This window comes from Gopherus flavomarginatus, chromosome 4 (assembly GCF_025201925.1).
Source record: "Gopherus flavomarginatus isolate rGopFla2 chromosome 4, rGopFla2.mat.asm, whole genome shotgun sequence".
NCBI classification, from domain to species: domain Eukaryota; kingdom Metazoa; phylum Chordata; order Testudines; family Testudinidae; genus Gopherus; species Gopherus flavomarginatus.
This window is the reverse complement of record NC_066620.1, coordinates 89,284,071-89,310,211: the sequence shown is the minus strand read 5'-3', so window position 1 is coordinate 89,310,211 and position 26,141 is coordinate 89,284,071. Positions and strand designations below refer to the sequence as shown.

The 26,141-nt window shown below is 47.8% G+C and overlaps 1 protein-coding gene across 9 annotated transcripts in view; it reads right to left on the bottom strand.

The window, feature by feature from the left end:
• Window positions 1-25,590, bottom strand: part of UNC93A (unc-93 homolog A) — a 50,312-nt gene extending 24,722 nt beyond the window's left edge. For 2 of the 9 annotated variants that reach the window (XM_050949133.1, XM_050949123.1), the window contains exons 1-5: window positions 24,782-25,169; window positions 18,871-19,076; window positions 9,984-10,165; window positions 6,804-7,033; window positions 2,277-2,405 (exon numbers count right to left, since the gene is read on the bottom strand). In XM_050949133.1, coding sequence (XP_050805090.1) covers window positions 2,277-2,405; window positions 6,804-7,033; window positions 9,984-10,165; window positions 18,871-18,957 — 628 coding nt within the window. In that variant the 5' untranslated portion in view covers window positions 18,958-19,076; window positions 24,782-25,169. Of the gene's footprint in view, window positions 1-2,276; window positions 2,406-6,803; window positions 7,034-9,983; window positions 10,166-18,870; window positions 19,077-21,920; window positions 22,041-24,781; window positions 25,176-25,506 lie in introns of those variants that run through there. The other 7 variants (XM_050949126.1, XM_050949125.1, XM_050949124.1 and 4 more) reach the window with 7 other exon arrangements.
• Window positions 25,591-26,141: the final 551 nt, after the last annotated feature.

Below are 26,141 nucleotides of genomic sequence, written 5' to 3'. Positions count from 1 at the left end.
TTTTGTATGAGTAAAGCTTAGGGGAACACATGTTAGTAATCAGATTTAGAGTTAAAACTCACAACCCAAACCCACACTCTGCAGAAAGGTGGGGGGGCTTTTTACTTCCTCCTTTTCCCCATTAGTTAAGCATGGCAGATTTGAGGTGTTTTGCCAGATGACACTCCCTTCCATTGGTGTATTACACATTTAGTGTTATAGCTCCACACAGATTGCATATATTGGTAGAAAATATAAAACCATGTGAAAAGGTGAAAGGTAACATATGTGGCTGTCCAAAACCTCTCCCCTTTAACCAGAGGGGAAGATTTTTATCTACCCAGTTTGGAGTCAGCTGCATTATAAGCTTTACTCACTGCTATAAAATGTCGCTGAGTGACATGAGTGTTCTTTGTCTTGAGGACTGGATTCCAATTAAAGTTGTTTCATTGGCTGCATTAGTTCTAATTTAAAAGTGCACATTGAGGGGAGAAAAGGGTGTGAAAAGAGATATGAACAGAGTTAGGTGTGTTTCCTCAGAGCAGAGGATGGTGTGCTGCATTATCCTTTTCCCTTTGTCAGCAGCTAGATCCTGACTTCAGATCTAGGAAAACACTACATTGGCAAACCGCAGCCACACTAAGGTGGGCAGACTGTAATGCACTCTTTATTCCATATAATGGGCTTTTGGCCACAAGTGGACAGACAAAATAGTCACTTGAGAACTGTACCAGCTCTGGGCCCAACTCTACTCCACTAACTTGGCCAGTGGAAGGAACCTATGAGCAGCTTTCACATACTCCATCCAGTGCAGGTGTGGGAGAGGGGGTAGTACATACGATACCAATATACTGGTATCATAGTGGTGCTGCAATGGGGTCTATTCCAGAGGGTAGAATGGAAGCTGTTAATTCTCCCCCTCTGCCTGGAGGAAGAATCATTTATGCCTATCCTTGAGTGTTGTGGGGATGGACCAGCTGTAAGGAATTTGGGGTGTATCTAGACTATGTTAAAAGGATTTATTTAAAGTGTTAGCTAACATATTTTAACTATTTCAAAACCTTAGTGTAGACAGGACAAATTGTATTTTATAGGTTTTCTCCTAGGATTCACTTCAACCAGCTAAAATATGTTAAAGATACAACTTGCCCTGTCTACACTGGGGTTTTAATAAATTTTCCAAAAGGATCCATTATTATTTATTTGTAGTATTGACATATTCTGACCTCCTGCAGAAGACAGGCCAATGAGCTCCATGCAATAACTTCTGCATCAAGCCCATAGCTTGTGGCTGAGCTAGAGCTTATCTTGTAGGAAGACAGCCAGTCTTAATTTAAAGACTTCACGTGATGAGTCTACCACATCCCTAGGTTTTAAAATAAGTGAGTGAACACTTAGGAAAACTCCTTTTATCCTAGTTTAGGCACATCCAAGAAGACAGACATTCAATCTTGGGTTGAGGTTGAATCTGCCAGTAAGATTCAGGGAGGTAGGATCTGTAATGAGTCATCTTTGAACCTGATGTGGGCTCTCAGAGCCTCCATGTCACTCAACCAGGGCTCAGCCAATCCACAGGTGCAGGTCTCGCCAGGTGATCCCAAATCCAGGGATACAGGGTCCCACTGAGAGCAGCTACTTCAGTCTGCTCAACATTGCTACCCCACTGGGCGTATCATCTGCTGCTTGGTGGCACTGACAGACTGCTCCTGCCCTAGCCTCTACTTGCTCCTGTTTGATTACAGTCCCACCTCCAGCCTGTGCTTGTCCTTGCCTCTGCTTTAGTCTTGTTTCAACCCCATTCTTGATTCTGGCTCCTGTCCCCAGCCCAACCACTAGGCTTGACTGCTGCTGCTCCAACCACTACCCAGTTTCTGACAGGATCTCTAGGAAGAGGCTGGGGGTTCCTCTGTGGGGGTTGTCTGAAGTGAGCCACATTTTAAACCTTTCTTTTGGACATTGGTTGAAAGCCATATTTTATGGGGCTCTCTTTAGCCGAAGTAGACTGGTCCAAGCAGGAGAGGATTGTGTATGCCTAAATGTCTAAACTCTACCTTAATTGTAATTTTCATTCTAAGTAAAAATGTAAATATAAAGGATGTCCTGCTGCTTTAAGGACTAAAGAAATACAGAGTTGCACAAAGCAGCTAGAGCGTCTCAAAAGGAAACTGGTTGCAGCTCAGGAGAAAAGGACTTTCCTTTTTGTCAGCTCAAATTGGAGGAGGAAGCTGGAAACAGGCTCTGCAAGATCATTTTTTATTTCATTTGCATGTTTGTTTGAGACCGCTAGAAGCACGTACCAGTGTAGACACCCAACAGGATATAGATTAAAGTCTTGCTTGGCCCACTTGATGCAGTGGTGTTAGTTGTAGCATTTGTCATGCAGTCATATGCTCCACAGCACATCAGGTCTTCTGAGACTTCCGCTACTTCAGTAACAATGAAAAGAAAGGCAGAACATGAGGGAGGTCAGATAAGCACAGTTCAAGGCATTAAGTAGAAATGGATCCAACACAGGTTGAGCATAGATCCAAACTTCCCCAAAATTCAGCAATATTCTAGTTTAGCCATTTATAAAGAGGAGATCAGCTACAGAGTTTGGATCCTGAGTTGTGCAGCTCCAAAGTTTGGAACTGTTCTTAGCTGGGGCTCTGGTTCACACCATTCTTTATCAGTAAACCCTGTGGGGGAGGGGCATGCTTCCAAGGCCTGAAGTCACCTTGAGTAAACTTCAGAAAGGTTGATGGTTCAGTTCAGCCCTCAAAAGGCTTTTTTTACTTTTTATTGAAGCTTCATTTGAATTACTTGGGTCTGCAAAGCTGGGCTGGAAATCTGAAGAACACGCTTCACTACCAGATTTCCATCTGGGTCACAGAAACCACAGGAATTGCTTTCCTTGAGATATTGCACTTTAGCACATCCATGAAAATGAAATGAAAGTTAAATGAGCTTTCCTGAACCGCAACAACAACAACAAAAAAATCAGTGCAAGTTCTGGGTAAATCAATAAAAGTTCTTAGTTTGTCCAAACCGGTCCTCCCACCTCATAGTGTGTATTTCCAGTGCAACAGTAGCTCCAGTGAGAGTACTGAATAAGTGGTTATCTGTAGAAATGGTCCTAAATCAGTAATCACAGATCTGAGCTCATCCTCACTTTGTGAGTGTTCGAAGTTCAGATAAGTATTTGGATCTCAGATTTTTTTAAATGGGCCTAATTTGTTATCCTAGGTCAAACCAAAACCCCTTGTTTGGACTAGCCCTAACCTGGAGGTGTACAAAATCCAGATCTAGATCTAAATTCTTCACCTGGGATCCACTGCAGAGTAATTTCTATGTTTGTTGTAGTAGGGAGGACAGTGGACAAAGTTACCAAACTAGAGTCCAGGTTACTTGAGTTCTGGTCCCACCAGTGAAGCTCACTAGCTATGTAACTTTAATTAGTCACTTCCCTTAGTTTTCCAGTTGGTAAAATGGAGCTAATGATGCTCACCATTCATTACAGAGTACTTTGACATCTGTGGATGAAAAAGATCATAAGTATTTATTAATTAGTTTGTAAAAAATATATGTTGGGATCTTTCTGGATGAATGGCACTGAAGAAATAATATTAAAGAATTCTCTAACATTTCCAGTTGCTCTTAACACTTCAGAAGAGGAAACACAAGCCTTGGTTGTTGTGTTTTTCTGAGCAGCATCCTTCTTTACTCTGCTTCCTAACAGAATTTCACATCCAGTAGCACTCTGTCTGGGAGGACAGTTCTGAGACACTCATTTTTGATTGATCTAGGTGACATTTAGCGATAATCCATCCCTGCAAAGAACCAGTTCTTCCTCCTTTTGTTGTTGTTTGCAAATATATTTGAAATGAAAGCAACTCCACATAGCTTTGCTTTGTTTAATCCTCTAAATCCTATGCTGAGCATATGACAGTACCACCCCCCCAACACACACATCATGCTAATTCCCTCCTGTACTCGTTACTCATTGTATGAATGCAAAATAGTCATCAGAATTGTGAACCTGAATAGGCTGGGGAATGCCAGGAGAAAAAGAGCCTTAAAATGAATTCAACAGCTTTTATTGCAAAGCATGTTGGTTCATGAATAAGTGGGCATAAAGTTTATCTAGGTTGATTCCTTATTTAATTAGGTCTATTGTATGGTTATTTTAAACATTATTTGCAGTTGGTTTGTTTTCATCACAGCTTTTTGTCTAAACAGCCACGTGCACAAGCTGTTTATTGACCACATACACAAATCAAGTTTACTCTGAGGTAGGGTGACCAGATGGGACAGTCCCATTTTTTGGGACTTCTTCTAATATAGGAGCCTATTACTCTCCACCCTCTGTCCTGTTTTTTCATAGTTGCTGTCTGGTCACCCTATCCTGAGGGTAAGTCTACACTACATCACTACATTGGCGCAGCTGCACATATGCAGGAAGCAGAAGCTATGTCAGTGGGAGCATGTTTCTGGCCGACATAGCAATGGTATGGACAGCATGAAATTCATGTTGCTTGGGGCTGGGGAGACTTTTTCACATCCCTGAGAGTCATAATTTATATTGGCGTAGGCAGTAGTGTAGACATGCTCTGATGTTAAAAATTAACAAGGTGAATAAAGTGATCACCTTGCTGTGGCCAGTGGCCTCATTTGCATAGCTTTGGACCAGTGGAACTTCAGGAAAACAATTGTATTCCAGAAGTGTGTTAAATAAACAAGGGTGAACTCTTCATTTTGTCCCAGAGTCTTTCTGTCATACTGGAAGCTTAAACAGAGTGTAAATGGCCCCTGGGGAATAACCCTGGTATAAAGGGATTCTCCAGATGACAGAGACCTGCCTCAGCAGTTTTACATCACCGCCTGACACTGCATTCTGGCTATTCTCAGCTTCTGTAAAGGTCTCTGGAGAGCAAAGTATAATGTAGAGCAGTTCTGAGGCTCGGGAGTGAAAAATAAATCAAGAACGTGATTAAGTTTTCAAATATGTAAAGCAAAACCTGGTGTTTTTTCTTCTCACGTGCATTATCCTAGTGGTGACAAAGGGCACTTAAGTAGTACGAGGCCTGGTTTCCAGCAGTGCTGAGGACCCACACCTCTAATTGAGGTCAATAGGTGCTCAGCACCTCTGAAAATCAAGCCCAAAGTGGTGCTAGCAGGAAGGGGAGAGGAAAATGAATTTTGCATTTTATATGTGGCTATTGCTGTTACAATTTTATCTCCTGTGTCGTTCCCTCATGATGCTGCCAAACAGCATGTCCTGCCAGCCCCTCAATATTTCGGGAGCATCTTATTCTTATAAGGTCTCCCATTAAAATCATGGGTGTCCTGCCTTCATGGGGAGCTATTGTGATGGGTTTGGCCTAGTTTATAAGTGTGGGGGGGGGGGGAAGGAGGTCTGCATTTTGTAAAGGTTTTTATTCCAAATGAGCATATTTTACCTTTTTTTCCCATCTTGCTATAACAAACAAATGTTGGTGCTGAAAAGTACATGAGCACACCCTTGTTGGTAGTGTCCAAAGAGAGGCTAAGAACTGAATGAGCCGGAGACTGGAGTTTAGTCTCAGTTGTGTAGAAGGTCCCTCCACTTCAAGGCTGAGGCTCATTGGTGAGGCAATGGGTGGAGGGGAACTTATACTGGCTCTGCCCATGTTGTCTCTGTTTAGATAAACAAAGCTTCAGACTTGAGAGCTGCTAAATTAGCCCCTTTCCCAAGCAGAGCATTCACTAAAATCCAAAGGAACCAATCAACAAAATAAAAGCAGAGGCCCACAGAGATGACCTCAGCATTTTAAGGGAGACATGCAAACCTAAATGTAAGAGTGAGGGAACCTCCTCAAAGTGGATCTGCTGTATCTCCATGAGCCACAATACAGTTCAATACTAGCGAGACTGCACCAGATTCTCCATTGCCTGTCACCTTGTGCTGCCACTCACTATTCTGATATGGTGGTGTGATATCCACCTTGCTCAGGGGCAAAGGACTGGAGTAGAGATTCACACCCAGGGGACCAAATTCTCCACTCTGTCATACAAGTCTGATCCAGGGTAACTTCACTGACTTCAAGAGCTGCGCTGGCATAAAACAGGTGCCACAGATTGGACAATATTTTTAGACTTACATCAGGTTTTATTAACAGTGTGAGCTTCCTGAATATATAAGGTTAAACCCAATTTCTAGTTGAACTCTTGGAGACAAAAACCACCTTTAAAAGAAGCAATTTTTCCTGCTTGATCCAGTGATGTCTGTAACTTCTTTCCACTGAATAATCTCCCGTTTCCATTATATACCGAGCTTTGAATGAAGCAGCAAGATTAATGTGATAATGATGCATTATAATACTTCCCATCTTCAAGATGTTGACCAAATACAACATTCTTGTTAACTCTTGTTATCTCCATTTTAAAAATGGGAAACTGAGGCAGAGAAGTTAAGTGACTTGTCCAAACTATATGGCAATTCACTGTCAGAGTGTGGATTGGAACACAGGAGTCCTGGCTCCCAGTCCCATGTTCTAGACAGTAGACAGTTCTGCCTCTCTCTGGCACTTGGTTTAAGCACTAAATCTAAGTAACCTCAAAATCAGTTCAATTATCATCAGTGATTAAACTTGCAATTTTAAAATTGCAAAACACTTGACTTTTCACCCCAAAACATCCATGAAATTGCTTCTGCATTATTCTGCATGACTCTTTTAACCAAGTTTTAAAAAAGTAAACTTTAAAGCAATAAATCTTTTCTTTAAGAAACCAGGCATGATGGAAGGGAGCAAGAAAGAAATATTATACTTTAGATCTTTAAATATACATATAGGTATATATATTACCTGTGGTGGTGGTCTGGCCAAATATCAAAGATGAAATAAGATTTCCCCAGACTCCAGAAGACTGGAATATGAGAAAGAAGAGCCCAAAATACTGATTGATGACATCTCTTCCAATTTTCCCTGCCTTTTGGGCATACAAATTGCCAGCTGTTGTGAGATAGGTGCATTTAGCAGACCAGAGAGGGGCTCCCCCAAGTCCTAGGATTATGGAGGTAGGGATTAGCGTGTACCTGCCAAAGAATACTTTATTTAGCATATATTTGATTTGTTTGTCCATCTATCTGCCCTCAAGGCAGATCACTAAACACTGCATTCCATAAATAAAATACATTAGCCAATTATTCCCAGAGCCTCAGATGCATAACAGACATCACAATACACCCAAACCATGGGCAGTGTGTGCACCCCCTGTCTGGGGAGGATAGTGCCCTGCCCTGCCTCAGGCCAGTCCTACTCTTCCGCCCAGCTGGCCCACCAGCACAGACTTGAGCCTTGTCTTATGCTTAGAGCAGCCATGAACCCTAGCTAGCCTGCTACCCTGCCCCCACCAGCTTGCTGCTGCCCAGAGCAGCCTGGAGAAGCCCTGAGCCCCAGCCAGCTGGGGCTGAGCCCTGAGCTCAAGCCACCCAGAGAACCTCTGAGCTCCACCACACTCTGGCCCTGGGCCTGTGGCAGGGAGCATGAATGTAGGTTTGTGGAGGTTTATCCTCCTCCATAACCCAAATATATTCAACTTTTTGTGTAAATCAGTGGAGCTACTGCAGGGACAAATCTGCCCCAGTGACTTTAAACTAGGAATGACTGAACATTGTGAAATCTGAGAATGATGCCAACTATATTTTGGGGTTGGAGGGACTTGTACAGTTCATACAAGTAGTCTTAGTTCATGAACCCTTTTGTTCTGTAATCTAAGGACTAGCTTGTGCCTACCCCAGATGGATGTAAAGCAGGCTGGAGGGGTACAAAACAAGTACCCTTCCCCTCCAGCCTGATGTCCCCACCCAATGAAGAATGGAACTGGTTTTGGCATGAAGGATGCTACAGCTTGAAAAAGGGTCTAGCAGGGGCTGCCCAGTTCCACAATACCCCAGGCCCCCCTTTCAGAAGCATTTGATTAAAGCTGCAGTCTTGTCCTAAATGTTTTTTTTAAAACGTTAAAGGGAAAATCAACTTACAAGGAAACATTTTTGTTGCTAAAGGGAAGTCTGTTCTGTGCATTTGGGATAGAAGAAAAACCCCAAAAGTCAAGTGGCTCAAATGGATGGTCTGCATTCAGTTCTATTTTTAGTTAGAATTTTACAATCTCACTCTCTGCTCTTCTCTCATATTCTATTTGTTTTTAATCCTTTTTTCATCCTGGGCTGGACATATTCCTTTCTTCTCTAGGATTGTCTCTTGCAACCTCCCTTAGGAAGAATATGAACCAGTAAAGTTCAAGGGAGTGGTGTACTTTCTAATCCATAGTACTAAGGCAGGATAGGAATGAGGCAAAACAAGGGTGTCCATCCTCAATTGAAACAAATGGTGATTTATGCGGACAACTGAAATGTTAAAGCATAAAGTGGATGGAGTTGGGGCACTATTTCTTTTTTCTGCAGATGGGCTAACAGTTTTGAGGACTCACATTTGGGGAAATTCCTGGGGATTTTGTTAATGTAATGTCTCTTTTGTTTCTAAGTTGGACTCCTATGAAAATAAATACTGCATATCAGACCACTAGGTCAGTTGGTTTCTCCCCACATCTTCAGTGCTAGAAATATCCAAAATCCTGTCCATAGAAGCCCCGTTTTCTGGCCTCAGCTTGGTTTAGTTGACACAGATGTTTACTGATGGAGGAGAACCTTAGGATCACCTAGGCTACAAGAGTGATGGACATACACAAGTACAGCTTAAATGGTATGTTGTAGGCTATCTATTTATTCTGCTATGGCTTTTCTTTTCTTACACTGTTCCAAAAAGCTGTATGTGTTTAGCTGTTTTGTTCTTATGAGAAGCTATTGATTTTGAAATATAAAAACTGACAAGAACCAAAAAATGGATCTAGGGAAGTTTGGTTTGGATCTGAACTTCATGACTAGCTCTAAGATGAGCCAAACCCCAGATTTGAACATCTCCAAACTATGGGAAAGTTTGGATCCACATCCAAACTTTTCAGCTTCAGCCCATCTCTAAATGAACCATAGAAGACAATTGGTTGGACTAGTGTTCACCAATGCCTTGCCATTTCTACCTCTGCAGTGACAGGAAATTAATCATGTGGCATGTACCCACCTGAGCCTAAGGGATGTTTGCTGCTGACTGCTTCAAAATAAGGCAAATCTTCCCTACTCTACAGTCTTGCCAACAGGTTCAGGGGAGAAATTCTTTCCTGACCCCCATCAGTTAAACCTCTATACGTGAGCAAGAATCTCACCATTGTTAATCTTCTAATTCTGTTTATACCCCAAGATACCATTGGTGCCCAAGTATAGGGCCAGCCCTAGGGGGCTGCAGGGCCCAGGACGTAGGCCCTGAGTTTAATCTGCTGGAGATGCCCCCCCCCCGCTTTCTCCTAGGCCCTGCCCTCACTCTAACTCTTCCCCTAAGGCCACACTCTCTCACCCTGCTTCTTCTCACCCCAGCTCCGCCCCTGCCCTGCCTCTTCCCTGCCCAGTTTTGCTCCCTCCCCTGAGCATGCTGTGCCCTCACTCCTCTCCCCTCCACCCCTAGCACCTCCTGACGCCATGGAACATCTGATTTGCGGCAGGCGGTAGGCGCTGAGAGGGAGTGAGAGGTGCTGATGGGCAGGAGGCATTGTGGGGAAGGGGAAGGTTCTGGTAGGGGGGCTCCTCCTCACGCCCCTGCCTGACTGCTGCTCACCTCTCCATTTGCCTCCTCACCCCGCTCACCTGACCAACCACCTCACCTCCCTACCTGCCTCCTCATGATTTTATCGAAGCACAGTGCCCCCTAGAGTGTGGGGCCTAGGGTGGTCACCTTGATTCACCCTACCCAAGAGACGACTCTGCCCAAGTAGGTGTCTGTTTGGTTGGTTCTGGCAGTTCCACTGGGGGCAGGAAATTCCAAACACTGATAATCCTCTGAGGAGGAAAAATTGCCCCTCTGCATATCTAACCCAGATGTAATGAACGGGTGTCACTAGTTAAACTCTGGCAGAACAGTATAAAAGGCCATTAGTACCAGCTGGCATAGAAGTTGCCCAAGGAGTATGCGATGTAGCAGCACATGGAGCCTGCAATGGTCCACTTGCAGCCCAGCTTCTTAATGAGGATTGGAGGGAGAAACATGGAAGAGAGGATGAGAGCTGCATAGATAACACTTAGTGAGGCAACACCAAGACCCTCTTCAGAGTGGAGACTGCTCTGTGGAGACAAAACCAAGTTGACCCAGAATTTACCATGTGAGAAGGGGAAATATGGTAGCTGAAACATCAAAGCTTCCAAAGCCACTAGGGTAAGGATGGAAAAGAGAGTGCGGAAGGGGATACTCAAAACTGGCTTTGGCAGACATAGGATGAAGCCAGACGTTGGATCTGTATTTTAACATCCCCTACCCATCCAAGTTCCAAGATTTTGATTTAAGCCATCAAAGATAGGGACCACTTTCAAAATTTTGATTCAGATTCAGGTTTGGATTGTGAATTGTCTAAACATTTGGGATGCAGAGTGGAGTTCAGATCCAGGATTTTAGTTTGCAACCAATGCATTTTATTTTTTAGTGCAATGAGATTTAAGGAAAATCTGTTTTCTTTCTCTCCCACTTTCTTGTTTACTTTGAAAAGAAAATCTCTTGATTCATAATCCCAAGGGGATTTTTGCTGGAGGTAATGCCTTAGTACTTTAAGCACAAGGTTTGAAAACTGCTTAGACCCAAAAGTTCAAATTCCAGCATGGTCTAGTTGGCCCTTCCTAGGTAGATCTGAGTTCCAGGCAGTTTACCCTGTGGAATGTTATTTCAAAGGATACCTTAAAAATTGAAGTTGTGTGTACCCATGTAAGCCCCGGGGCATTTTTTTGTAGACGCATGCGGTCACCAGGGTCCTTGGCCAAAATTGTCTCTTCCCTACCCATCACTATTATGACACATTGCATGGTGGGTAACTGGTTGTCTGCTGCCCTTCACTCTAGAGATGGGTACTTTTCAGTGGCTGGCCACAGCTCTTGGATGCGTATAGAGTAATTAGTAGAGTGCAAAAATGTGCTTCCTGTTTACTAGCTAAATACAGCACCTAAACCATTGGGGTTCTGGTTGATGACTAGGGCTCCTAGGTGCTACAGTAATATTAATAAATAATAATATTGAGTCAGATCTTGCTCTCCACTTCCATGAGCACAAGGGGTTAAAATTAGAGCTGGTCAGAAATTGGAATTTCCATTCCATGGGAAATTCTGACATTTCACGCACCCACCCAAAAAAAAGTTCCCAGTCCGAATGAAAAGAATCAAAATTTTGAAGTTTCCCACAAAACAAATTCCAAAAAAGTTTGATTTGGGAGCATCAAAATGTGTCATTTCAATAATGTAAAAAAAGACGGTTACTCACCTTTGTAACTGTTCTTCGAGATGTGTTGCTCATATCCATTCCAGTTAGGTGTGTGAGTGCCGCGTGCACGTTCGTCGGAGAAACTTTTACCCTAGCAACCCAGGCGGGTCGGCTGGGCGCCCCCTGGAGTGGCGCTGCTATGGCGCCCAATATATATCCCAGCCGACCCGGCCACCCTTCAGTTCCTTCTTGCCGGCTACTCCGACAGTGGGGAAGGAGGGTGGGTTTGGAATGGATATGAGCAACACATCTCGAAGAACAACAGTTACAAAGGTGAGTAACCGTCTTTTCTTCTTCGAGTGATTGCTCATATGCATTCCAGTTAGGTGATTCCCAAGCCTTACCTAGGCGGTGGGGTCGGAGTGAGATGTGGCAGTATTTAAAACTGCTACGCCGAAGGCCGCATCATCTCTTGATTGTCTGACTAGCGCATAGTGTGCGGTGAATGTGTGGACCGATGACCAGGTCGCTGCACGGCATATCTCCTGGATAGGCACGTGCGCCAGGAAGGCTGCCGACGTCGCCTGAGCTCTCGTGGAATGTGCCATGAGGTGGCTAGAGGGGACACGAGCTAAGTCGTAGCATGCGCGAATGCATGCAGTTACCCAGGAGGAAATCCTCTGAGAGGAGATAGGTTGGCCCCTCATCCGTTCTGCGATCGCCACAAATAGCTGAGGGGACTTCCGAAATGGCTTTGTTCGCTCAATGTAGAAAGCGAGCGCTCTACGTACATCTAAGGAGTGTAGCTGCTGCTCCCGCCGGGAAGAGTGTGGCTTCAGGAAGAAGACCGGGAGGAAGATGTCCTGGTTGGTATGGAAGGCAGAAACAACCTTAGGGAGGAACGCCGGGTGGGGTCACAGGTGCACTTTGTCCTTATGGAAGACGGTGTAGGGTGGATCCACTGTGAGAGCTCTCAGCTCTGAGACCCGTCTGGCCGATGTAATGGCCACCAAGAAGGCCGTCTTCCATGACAGGTACGTGAGCGAGCAAGTCGCCAGTGGCTCGAATGGCGGGAGCGTGAGCCTGTTCAGGACCAAGTTAAGGTCCCAGGTAGGAGCAGGGTGGCGTACGGGGGGGTAGAGACGCTCCAGGCCTTTAACAAACCTGGCGACTAAAGGGGTGGGAGAATACGGAGCGGCCATCCTCTCCTGGCCGAAAGGCGGATATGGCCGCTAAGTGTACCTTTAAGGAGGATGTCGCCAGGCCCTGCTGCTTAAGGTACCAGAGGTAGTCTAGGACCGTGGGAATTGGGGTCTGCGTAGGGTTCACCCCTTGAGTAGCGCACCAGCACGAGAAACGCTTCCACTTGGCCCTGTACGTTGAGCGAGTGGAAGGCTTCCTGCTGTTAAGGAGTATATGTTGGACCGGTGCGGAGCAGCTGAGCTCCGCCGTGTTCAGCCATGCAGGAGCCACGCCGTGAGGTGCAGGGCCCGTAGGTCCGGGTGACGAAGCCTGCCGTGATCCTGTGTGATCAGGTCTGGGTGGAGAGGAAGGGGAACTGGGGGGTCCACAGATAGGTCCAGCAAGGCGGTCAACCAGTGCTGTCTGGGCCACGCAGGTGCGATCAGGATTAGATGCACTTTGTCCCTGCGCAGCTTCAACAGGACTTTGTGCACCAGAGGGAATGGAGGGAAGGCATACAGGAGGTGGCGGGACCATGGCAGGAGAAATGCGTCCGTGATCCACCCGGGAGAGAGACCTTGAAAGGAGCAAAACTCCTGGCACTTCCTGTTGGACTTGGTTGCGAAGAGGTCTATGTGGGGAAATCCTCACCTCTGGAAGATGGAATGGATGACATCGGGTCTGATCAACCATTTGTGGCAGAGGAAGGATTGGCTGAGTCTGTCCGCCAGCGTGTTCTTGACCCCTGGGAGGAAGGATGCCACCAGGTCTATCGACTGGGCTATGCAGAAGTCCCAGAGTCGAATGGCTTCCTGACATAGGGGAGACGAACGGGTTCCCCCCTGTTTGTTGATATAATACATGGCTGTCGTGTTGTCCGTGAGTACGGAAACACAACGGCCGTGTAGGTGTCGTTGAAATGCTTGGCAGGCGAGGCAGACTGCCCTTAGCTCCCGGACATTTATGTGGAGTGACAGCTCTTGGGACGACCAGAGGCCCTGGGTGCGCAGGTCCCCTAGGTGGGCCCCCCACCCCAGGGATGATGCATCGGTTGTTAGAGTCATCGACGGTTGCTGTGGATGGAACGGCATCCCCGCACATACTAGGGATGGGGTCAGCCACCAGTCGAGGGAGCGGAAAGGGTTGGGGGGGACCATCACCAATACATCCAGGTGGTCCCTGCTCGGGCTGAATACGGAATGAAGCCACGTTTGGAAGGGCCTCATTCGGAGCCTGGCATGCTTTGTCACGTAAGTGCATGCGGCCATATGCCCTAGAAGTGTGAGGCAGGTGCGAGCCGAGGTAATTGGGGAGGCCTGCAAGCTCCGAATGATCACAACGATCGTCTGGAAGCGAGGTTGAGGTAAGTAGGCCCTGGCCTGAGTAGAGTCCAGGGTCGCGCCTATGAAGTCTAACCTCTGTGTGGGGACCAGGCTGGATTTCTCGGCATTGAGAAGCAGGCCTAGCTGGGAGAAAAGGTCCGTAACGGCCTCGACATGTCGCCGCACCTGCGACTGGGAGGACCCTTTCAGGAGCCAGTCGTCGAGGTACGGGAAGACATGGATTTTCCGCCGACGGAGGTGGGCGGCCACAACGGCCATGCACTTGGTAAACACCCTCGGGGCTGTGGAGAGGCCGAAGGGCAGGACTGCGAACTGGAAGTGCTGATGTCTGACCGTGAAGCGAAGGTACTTCCTGTGTGGTGGAAAGATGGCTATATGGAAGTACGCGTCCTTCATGTTGAGGGCGGCATACCAGTCTCCAGGATCCAGGGATGGGATAATGGTTCCCAGGGAGATCATGCGGAACTTCAACTTGAGCATCCATTTGTTGAGGCCTCGCAGGTCTAGGATGGGTCTGAGACCTCCCTTGGATTTGGGGATCAGAAAATATCAGGAGTAGAATCCCTTGCCTCTCTCGCCTAGAGGTACTTCCTCTATAGCTCCCGCCGCGAGGAGGGAACGAACCTCCTGCAGGAGGGTTTGCTCGTGAGAGGGGTCCCTGAAAAGGGACCGGGAAAGGGGGCGGGAAGGGGGTGAGGAAGCAAATTGCAGATGGTATCCGTGCTTCACTGTGCGTAGCACTCAACGGTCTGATGTTAACTGGGACCACGCCGGGAGGAAGTGGGAGAGGCGGTTGGAGAAGGTAGGGGAAGGATCCTGTCTTGAGTCTGGTATGCCGTCCCTAGGCGCACCTTCAAAAGCCGGACTTGGGGCCTGGCTGTGCCTTGGAAGGCCCTTGGTTTTGGCCTCCCTGGGAGCTGGATTGGAGTCTGCGGCCCCTCCGGCCACACCGTCTATTGATGTCCTGCCTCTGACGGGGTGGGAAGAATGGGCGTCGTGCTTGGGGTCTGAAGGGTCTACGCTGGGTGGAAGGTGTATGCATCCCCAGCGAGCGTATGATGACTCGATTGTCCTTTAGGTTTTGTAATTTGGAGTCCGTCTTGTCCGAGAACAACCCTTTCCCGTCAAAGGGTAGGTCCTGGACTGTATATTGTAGTTCCGGGGGTAGTGTGGAGGCTTGAAGCCATGAAATGCGCCTCATGGTTATTCCGGACGCCAGGGTTCTGGCTGCCGAGTCAGCTGCGTCGAGGGAGGCCTGGAGGGAGGTCCTGGCCACCTTCTTACCCTCCTCCAGGAACGCGTTAAATTCCGGGCGTGAGTCCTGGGGTAGCAGTTCGGAGAACTTACCCACCTCCGCCCATATATTGTAGTTATAACGCCCCAGTAGGGCCTGCTGGTTGGCCACACGGAGTTGCAAGGCCCCAGCTGAGTACACCTTGCGACCCATGAGGTCCATCCGCCTAGCCTCCTTGGATTTGGGGGCCGGTGCCTGCTGGTCATGCCGTTCCCTGTCGTTGACCGACTGAACCACTAGGGAGGAGGGAGGAGGGTGGACATACAGGTACTCGTACCCCCGAGAGGGTACCATGTACTTACTTTCCACTCCCTTAGCTGTCGGTGGGATGGAGGCTGGTGACTGCCACAGGTTATTGGCGGTAGACTGGATAGTCTTTATGAATGGGAGGGCAACCCGGGTAGGAGCATCGGCCGAGAGGATGCTCACTACTGGGTCCTCAACCTCTGAGACCTCCTCCACCGGAAGGTTGATATTAAGGGCCACTCTACGGAGGAGGTCCTGGTGGACTCTGAGGTCTATAGGTGGGGGTCCCGACGCTGACGACCCAGCCACTGCCTCATCTGGCGAGGAGGAGGAGGAGGATACTCCGGGGATGAGGGTATCCTGCGCTGTCTCTTGTTCTTGGCCTGGTTCCTGCTCGTGTTGACCCGGGGAGTCTGGAGGCGGCTGTTTGTCCGACTCAACCACGGGGGGGCGGGAAACAGTGGCCTCTGGCACCCGATGTTCTGAGGCGATAGAACGTGTCTGAGGCACAGGGGCACCCTGGGCCTGATGGTAAGCCCAGGGTGTCCAAAAACCCCACTGTTGGGCACCCGCATCCTGCGGGTGGGGGTCTTGGAACACTCCCAGCTGTACTTCGGGGTCCTGGTCCCGTTCGTAATAGCTACCCGCCTGGGAGGATGCCGACGTGCCTCTAGATGGCCACGGTGGAGCGGCGAAAGTCGGTGCCGAGGTACCGACCAACCTCACACCTCTGGATCGTGGTGACCGGTGTCGGTATCGGTGTTGAGAGCGAGACCGGGACCTGCGACTGGCTCGGTGTTGGGATGTCGACCGGGATCCCGATTGCCTTTGTCTAGATCTGCTCCTGGAGGTGCGGTGCCCACAGCGGTGCCGTGAGCTGGAGCGGTGCCGGGAGTACCGGGTTGACGCTCGGGACGTCGACCGGCGCCGGGAGCCCGACCGGTGCCGAGAGCGTGAGCGGTACCAAGGTGAACGGTGCCGGGAGTCTGATCGGTGCCGGGAGTCTGATCGGTGCCGGGAGTCTGACCGGTGCCAAGGCGATCGGTGCCGGGAGTCCGACCGGTGCCGGGATCGGGATCGACGTCGCGAACCTGAGTGGCGCCTCGATGCCGAGCGTCCACGGGACCGCGATCTGGAGCGGTGCCGGTCTGCCACACTGACTGAAGCTGGTCTGGTCAGGGTCGGTTTGCCCATAGAGCATAGTACCCGCACCGGCGGTGCCGGGGGTAAGGGCATCGGTGCCTCGGTGATGGCGATTAGCTCCCTCGCTGCAGCAAACGTCTCCGGGGTAGAGGGTGAAGCAAGCTCTACCACGGTGTGCACCGGGGAGCTGCCAGGTGCCGGACTCAACGGCCCTCGCGGGGTCGGAGTCAACGGTACCGGCTTAGACGGTGCCGCGGCAGGTATCGGTGCTGGGCGATCCGCCTTTTGTGCAGGCTCTGATTGTAGGGCGGCTGGTGGCGAGATGATCTGTGCCTTCACCGCCTTCGGCCTCGGGGAGATGGAGCAGCTCTGGGCCGGTTTCGGTGCCGGCTTTTTGGTGGTAGCACTCAGCGCCATGGCGGTGCCCTTGCTCACCGGCTGACTTGCGCTCGGTGCCGAGGGCAAAGGTGTCAGGGCCGCTTCCATAAGGAGCTGTCTCAATCTAATGTCCCACTCCTTCTTGGTTCTCGGTTTAAAGGACTTACAGATCGAGCACTTGGCCGATAAGTGCGACTCCCCGAGGCACTTCAAGCAGGAATCATGGGGGTCTCCAACTGGCATGGGCTTGTGACAAGCCGAGCACTGCTTGAAGCCCGATGAGCCAGGCATGAGCTCCGGCTCCTGGTGCGGGGAAGGGGGGGGTACCCCCGATCCCCTCAACTACAACTAATAACTACACTAACAACACTAGATAACTGACTAACTAACAACTATATATCTATATATGTACAATAACCACTATAACTACTATATACAACAATAGCGAAATGAGCTGCTAGGGAGTGTGGAGGTCAGCGAAGCTGCGCTCCACAGTTCCAACGACCGACACGGGCGGTAAGAAGGAACTGAAGGGTGGCCGGGTCGGCTGGGATATATATTGGGCACCATAGCGGCGCCACTCCAGGGGGCGCCCGGCCGACCCGCCTGGGTTGCTAGGGTAAAAGTTTCTCCGACGAACGTGCACGCGGCGCGCACACACCTAACTGGAATGCATATGAGCAATCACTCGAAGAAGAATGTGTTGTTTCTACTTTCTTGTTTTGATTTGTTTCGACTTTTATATTTTTAATATTAAACTATAATACAAAGTTGAAATGAGAAAGTCAAAATGATTGGTTTCAGCTTTTTCCCACTGAAAAACATTGTTGAAATCAACATTTTTCTGCAAAAAGTTTTGATTTAGATTAAACTAAATGTTGACATAAAACTAGTGTGTTGCCATTTTTTTTGACCTGTTTTAGTTAAGATCTTTCAGATCTTGGTGAGTGGTTGCAGGGTACCACATCCATGGCCTCGTCTCATCCTTTGTCTGAGCCTCTAGCAGCTTCTCCACAAGTGTTCCATGAGGAACTGGCTCTGCAGGGTTCGGACCACAGAGGTGGAGCTAAAGAACAGCTTCCCATAATCCCTGGCTGGTTTGAGAGCTGTTTGGAAATTCCAGTGGAAGTAATGCTGCCTGAAGCAATATTAGCTTCTGCCACTTCTCTTCCATGGCTGCCATTGTGCAGCTGTAAGGAACTCATTGTTCAATAGACATGCAAATTGGCTTGCAAATCAGAGGGGATTCTTATTAAAAATCCATATATAAAGTATTGCCAGCTCCAAGCATTATAAATATTATTAGTCAGAACACAAAAAATCATGAGTTTAAACATCATGAGATGAAAAAGAAATTCTTTAAAGGTTCCTGCTAGGCTACAATGCAACCAGTTAACCAGGCTTCAAATGTATTAGACTGTGTATTAACAGGACTTTCCAATCATGTTAAGTTTACATGATTGAAAGATGCACCCTTTTTCTTCATCAAGGGGGGGCCGCAGAAGGAAGAGAACCACATCCTGAATTACCAACATCCCTACTTGAAGCATTCTGGGTTTTTCGAGACAGCCTTTTATTCCGAAATTTGATTTGAGATCTGAGAAGATCACAGTTTAAGATTGTATGGCAGGAAGGATACATCCTGCTTTTGGCATTGCACAAATCTGCAAACAAGATAACATGTCACCTTTTCCTGGCTAACTTACGTCTTAGGCATTTCTTTACAGATCTAGGCATTTCTAGAACTATTTCTGTTCCGAAAAAGCCCCTCTGTTTCTGAGCCCTTCCATTGCATTAAGCAGATAAAATTCTTAACAGAGGCTCTGGAACTTGGGTAAAACACATCATCTTTTGCCAGACTGATCTTTCAACCCACACCAGAAAAGCACACATGTTCTTCAAAGATACCAAGAAAACATTATGTTTCACACCCCTTGACTGGACTGATAAAACTATAGGAACGGATATCATAGCAACTAATGAAACTAGCTACATTTACCTGCAGACTCTGCAGCCCTCCATAAGCAGTAAATAGAAGTAAAAATCCAAAAGAAATGACAAGAACATTCTTAAGATTCCTTTCCATGTTGGTTCATAGAAGATAAAGGCCTGTCAGTTAACGGTGTTGATCCAAGTGGCCCAGCTGGTGCTTAGGGAGGGAAAAACAAAGTCTGCTTGTTGGTAAGGATCAAGGTCTCACTGCATCTGTAGTAGAAAGAATTGTTAGCCAGTTGTGTGTCAGCTAGTGAACTTTATTTTCTCTGATACTGAAAACTCCATATGAACCTGTTACTCATTCAGTTGCTCTGAAGCAATAATAATTAGGACTTATCAGCTTGCGTTAGATCTCTGTACTTGATATCCAAGTTCACATATCACTTGTAAGAATGAGGCAAAATTTCATATTTCATCTGTTTAGTATATGGCTTCTTTCTGTTCTGGCACAGAAGAATGCAGATAGTTAAACGTATGGCTGCAATACAATTACAGCTAAAGCTTAAAGGGCGAAGATTAAAAGGTTGCTTGAAAATCTATATCAGGTCTGTTCCTTAACTAAGGTTGCAAACCAGACAAACAAACCAGATGGTTTATGTGACTGGGTAATGTGAGACTGTTACTTAGAGGGTTTCACAATCTTTACAAAGATATAGCACACAAAAACAAGTATCTTGCCTGTTTGTCTAATGGAAGATACCCTACCTCCAGCAAAACCCAGTGGAATTTGGGAATATACAGCTGGGAATCATTCTTCCAGCTACTAGATGTCACAGTGTTGCTTCACACACACACAATCAAGACTAAAACAAAGAAAACAAGAAAGGCTGAATATATTTTAACATACCAAGAAGTAAAAGCTAGCTCCTGTTTTTGAGGAACGTCCAGTTTCTGATAATGTTAGTCCTTGTTTTATAATTCAGGTAAATGCAGAAGAAAAATATTCTTCCAACCCCAAGGAAAAGTGAAGAATTCTTAATATCCCTTTGAGAATAGCATATTTATAAATAAATGCAAGATATTCTAAATAGACAGTGAAATACTGTCTCTTCATGTTAAGGACATGGCACACATACATAGAGTCTAATTTTCAGCTGAGCCTCACCCCAGCTTTTGCTTTGGAGGTGCAAATATTGGCAGTTACATACCTAGCCTTCTCCTGTAGTGTTTGTAACCCAAACCAGTGCTGAACTGAACTAGTGCATAAGAACATAGATACTGACTTTAAACAAAAATGAAACGCTTCACTGCCCACTCTGATGCAAGAATAAACAGTGCACACATGCAACAGTGAAAAGCACGTTAAATTTTCAAAATCCTTTGTTTTGTAATACTTTGTGTTGGTAGTCACTTGGATAGGGAAGCTTTTTTAAAATAGTTTTTAACATGCCACTCTTTTTTAAAGACACAATTAGAGAGATTGTCAGTTGAGAACCAACACACAGTCTTTCCCGCCAGCAACACCTGTTCCTGAAAAGCATTATTGGACCCTTTGTTTTTTTGATTGATCCGAGAGACATTTTGGCCTGCTCAATGTCCCTGTCCAGACCTTTGGATTATCTGCCTTCTAATGAGTCTCTCCAAAGGAATGTGCTGACTCTTTACAATGAAATCTGATAAGGTTGAGATGCTCTTCATTTTGTACCAAGCTGTGAGCGTCTCCAGTGGGCCTGCTGTGTATCAACTTGACACCCCTTTCATTCCTTCTGTCAGTTTACCTAAGATTAAGTGAGTCTCAAGATCTGAGCCCAACATGTGTGCAACCTCAGTTCTCAAGCAGGGGATCGACACACTCCTAGCTAAAAGCTCTCACATGGAGGGTATCACTGAAACTGGAGATGGAATGGACCAATTAAATTAATGACTCCATCCCACAGTCAGGAATGTCTGTTCTCTGAGGTGACTACAACTGAGCCCTGGCTTCTCTTAAATCACAACAGACCTTCTGGCTGACTTCTTTTTTTTTTTTTTTTTCTCAAGTGTTCACCCCTCCCTCTAGCCAGCCACCTTTTACTGGGGTATCTGTTCATTTTAAGCTTTCGTTGAACAAACCCAACAAAAACAGAAGAGCCACCCTAGACCCCTCTATCTCAGGCCACAGGCTGGCTGTTGCTTTATTGCCTTTGATCTCTGGCTATGCCCGCTAGCCAGTGGATACAGCTGAGGGAGGAACAAATAGCATTTTGTGGCTCCCACATCCTGGGTCATAAGACCATAAGAACAGCCATACTAGGTCAGACCAATGGTCCAGGTATCTATCCTGTTTTCCAACAGTGACCAATACCAGGAACTTCAGAGGGAATGAGCAGAACAGGCAGTCACTGAGTGATCCATCCCCTGTCATCCACTCCCTGCTTCTGGCGCCAGCATAGTTTACAGCAGCCCAAGAGCTGCTCAAAACTATCCCTGGCTGCTGATGGCCCCTACTTACTGAGGGTTGCCGGAGCACATTGACATCTGGCCATGCTTTCGCCCCAGATTGTTCCCCACGCTGGAATCAGACAATGAGGGAAGAGGGGGAATGACAGAAAGTAGCTATGCCAACTTTACATGCCAGCTGGAGACATCTGGCTGTTTTGCAGTCCCTTTCCACAGCTGGAGAGTCACACTAGGCCTTGGCTACACTGGCACTTTACAGCGCTGCAACTTTCGTGCTCAGGGGGTGTGAAAAAACACCCCCCTGAGCGCTGCAAGATACAGCGCTGTAAAGCCTTAGTGTAATCAGTGCCGCAGCGCTGGGAGCGCGGGCTCCCAGCGCTGCAAGCTACACCCATAGAAGATGTGGTTTACGTGCAGCGCTGGGAAAGCTTTGGCAGCGCTTTGAAATTTCAAGCGTAGCCATACCCATAGACTAGAATGCGGGCCCAGGATTGTCTTTAACAGCAGCAATTAAAAAAAAAAACTTAAATAGCTCACTGTGTAGGGAGACCCCTTTCCCAGCTATTTGGGTTAGAGCTGCCCTTTCTTGTGGGCTGACTGTTCTCTGAGCTTCCCCTCCAGGCAAAGTCAGCAAGTTACATGCCCCAAATTGGCAAGTTAACAAAGTCCACTTACCTAGCAAACTCCCCTTGTATAATCCATGCTGGCCTCATTATATTAGAGGCAAGAATGCTGGGATTTCTTTCCAGCAACCAAATTGGGGTAGGGTGCGGTCAGACCAGAAAAGGTTCTTCTCTGTGAAAGGCCAGAAACACCCCATACACTCATCCTCTCGGAATGTCACCTGTGATTCACTCTCTAAAGATTGTGGCAGTATTAGTGTCCTGACAAAGGAAGTTAACCCTTCTCATGCTGCCTCCCAGGTCCGTGTTGTACATGGAAAACATAAGGCTGGAGCCTCAAGTAGTAATGGATGATCTGGAGATTAGACTCTTTCAGAGTATGTAACCAACACAGGGCAGCATGGCCTGTAACCAAAATAAAAGGGTTCCCAAGCGAGTACTGTCTTAAAGTAACCACTCTCTCTACCTTAAACATCTTCCCCACTCCTCACCCCAATAGGAAGGAGTTTACATCTCCAGTATAATATATTGTGGTTTTCCCCCTGAAATTTCTGGAATCATACAGTCCCCAATTCAATATCCAATTAATCTGCTCAGTAGAGTAAGCATCCAGTTAAAATCCAGGCTGCTCAGTCCAGGCTGTTTACAAAATATGTTCTTGTATCACTGTGAAAGCCTGGTCGAATGGTTCTGTCTCACACACCTGCTGTGGTGCCTCACGGTTTTTTAAGCTCAGTCAAGTGTGGTGAAATATGTCAGGAATACCATGCAATAGCCGGCCATCTCCAAGAAGGATCATATCTGCTTCTTGGTTTTAGGGTTTGGGCTTTTTGCAGGGTCTCCACTTTCTCTGTGGGTGGAGGTAGGGTAGGTTGAACCTGCCCATTTCCTAGCAAGTATGTAGCTTCTCCTTTCCCAAATTTACAGGAGTTCAGGTGAGCACTGACTCCAGCCTCCCTCTAGGTCAGTTCCCTCCTCACTCAGTGATGATAAGCAGGACTAAAAATGACCCATCATGCAGGTGTGCAGCTGCATACTGCTGGTGGCCATGGAGGATGCAACCTATTAAATGCTGAGGGGTGGCTAAGTGGAATAACCCAAGTAGCAAAGGCTGTTTTCTCCTGGGAATCAATCAGGCCTAGCTGACAGCTGCCAATCAGTGGAGTAATTCTGTCAACAAAGTCAAGGGAGGACAAAGACACTCACAGAACCAGGAGCCACGCTGTGCCCAAAGCTCCCAGCAGTATTAGTTCCCTCCTACCTCCACCTAAAGTTCTAAACACCTCCCTGGCCTCTACCCAACTTTCCATCCCTCTCTCCTCTACCCACAAGTCCAGTCTCTACTTCCTGTCCCTTCAAACACCATCCTTTCTCCTCTCCACAACCTATCCATAGCTATCCCACTTCTGTTCACTCTTCCAAGGTGGCTATAGCCCCTTTGCCACATCCCGTATCCCTCTACCCCTAGGTCTGTCTAAGGCCATGTCTACATCTAAAATTTTGCAGCGCTGGTTGTTACAGCTGTATTAGTACAGCTGTATAGGGCCAGCGCTGCAGAGTGGCCACACTTACAGCAACCAGCGCTGCAAGTGGTGTTAGATGTGGCCACACTGCAGCGCTGTTGGGCGGCTTCAAGGGGTTTCGGGGAACGCGAGAGCAAACCGGGAAAGGAGACCAGCTTCGCCGCGGTTTGCTCTTGCGTTCCGCGAACCACCCTGCAAACCGCAGGGAAGGAGACCTGCTTGCTCGGGTTCGGGGAACGCGAGAGTAAACCGGGGAAGGAGACCAGCTTCGCCGCGGTTTGCTCTCACGTTCCGCGAACCCCGAGCAAGCAGGTCTCCTTCCCTGCGGTTTGCAGGGTGGTTCCGGGAACGCGAGAGCAAACCGGGGAAGGAGACCAGCTTCGCCGCGGTTTGCTCTCGCGTTCCCCGAACCACCGTGCAAACCGCAGGGAAGGAGACCTGCTTGTTCGGGGAACGCGAGAGCAAACCGCGGAGAAGCTGGTCTCCTTCCCCGGTTTGCTCTCTCGTTCCCCGAACCCCCGAGCAAGCAGGTCTCCTTCCCTGCGGTTTGCAGGGTGGTTCGGGGAACGCGAGAGCAAACTGCAGGGAAGGAGACCTGCTTGCTCGGGGTTCGGGGAACGCGAGAGCAAGCCGGGGAAGGAGACCAGCTTGATTACCAGAGGCTTCCTCAGGTATGCTGGGATACCTGCTTATTCCACGGAGGTCAAGAAAAGCGCTGGTAAGTGTCTATACTTGATTACCAGCGCTGGATCACCAGCGCTGGATCCTCTACACCCGAGACAAAACGGGAGTACGGCCAGCGCTGCAAACAGGGAGTTGCAGCGCTGGTGGTGCCCTGCAGATGTGTACACCTCCTAAGTTGCAGCGCTGTAACTCCCTCACCAGCGCTGCAACTTTCTGATCTTATCCTGTGATGTCCCCCTCTCTATCTTCCTTCTATGGCACCCACTTGCTTTTTATTCCCCCTCTTTGCCCCTTGATGTATCCTATCATCCCGCCTTGCTCTGCCTCTCCCCAGTCCCATCTCTCCAGCCTCCCTTGTCTTCATCCTTCATCTCTCTGCTTTCTCCTCCCCAGCTCCTCTTCCCCAAGTCCCCAACCCAGTTTCTGCCTCTCAGGCTCCCCTCCTGCAAATCCCTTGCACATCCTGCCAAGCTCCTCTTTCTTCATTCCTTGATGTTCTGCCTTGCCCTCACCAAGGTCCTCTTCCGCCTTCCCTCTCACACTGTGCATGTCCACACCCCCTCCGCTCCCTTTACCTATCCCCAAAGGTGGGAAGAGGAGAAACTTCCCCTACTCTGCACTCAGAGTGAGCTGGTGTGGGGAAGGGCGCCTAGCTAGAAAGAGACCAGAGTGACTACAGACAGGAGTCTCAGCCGTGGCTTCTTACCGGTACATCCATGGGGCTGTGTGGTTCTTACTTGCAGGAAGCTGACAGCATTTGTCACCTCTGCTGAGTCCAGTTGTTCGGTTAACCTGTGCTGGTCCTGTAGCAGAGGCTGGGACTCGCTTGGGGCTGGGTGCTCTCACACAGTAGGGCTCCTCCCCTGAATCCCACAGAGCCAGGACAAAGAAGCATTTCCTGCTTGCTCAGTCAGGGTGCCAGACTTAATCTGTGTGTCACAGATACAGTAGGACATTAAACTCAGCTGGAAGCTCCCCAGACATGAAGTAGTCTGTTTCTCTAGAATGAGTATTGCATTCACGTCTCTACCTGCAGTAGCTCTCCTCTGCTAAGCCTTCAGCCCATCCATGTCTTATCTTCTAAAACTATCTTGCCTCTGAGCAGTTCACATCTGCATTACCGCTGCTCTTGTGTGGCTCAGAACAACTTTATTAATGCCCATTTTACTGGCTCTTGCTTGGCTGCTTACAAGGTGACTCTGACTCAGCAGGACCGAGCTCTGCTAAGAAAAAGCACATGCTGCTGTTGTGATATGAACCTTTCCTAATGAAAGGAGCAGACAGTTTCTGTTTGTGAACAACAGAGGCTTGTACCATGGCTGCTCTGCAAAACTCAGTCGCCACTTGTTGGCAGCTCAGGAAATTCTCTCAACTGCTTGTTAACATCTCATATGATCACGCCTCAAAATTATTGGTGTGCTCATGACTCACTCTTCTCTTCGATCCCTCTAGTGGCATCCCATCATCTTCGCTTTGAAGTTTAATTTTCTTTTCTTATCTGCAGGGCCACATATGACTCCACCATGCCTACATCTCTGCCATCATTTCTTACTACACCTCCCCTCTCTGTGATAATGAAAGCAGCCTCACCACTCCTCCTGCACTCATCTCTAAGCCCCCTTATATGCTGTCCCTAAGCTTGCAACATCTTGCCTATTCCAACTGGACAAGAAGTATAGTCCGGCAGTTAATGTCCTAGTTTAGCTTCTCTGAGTTCAATTCACTACTACATCACAGAATTCCAGTGCACCTGTGGGCAAGCCGCTTTCCCTATCCGTGACTGAGTTCCCTATCTGTAAAATGGGAATAATAGAATTTCTCTACTTCACAGGGATCAAAAATTGTGAGGCACTCAGACACTACAGTGATGGGGGAATCATATAAACACCATAGATAGTTTGCCAGGCACATACCCATGTCAGCAATGCCCATTGCCAAACTAACACAAAAGATGCTATAACACATAGATTCTCAAACTGGGTTTTGTGATCCCCAGAAGAGCCACAAACAGGCTTCAAGGGGTCACAACTCTTCCCGCACCTGTCTTTATAGCTAAATAGGAGAGG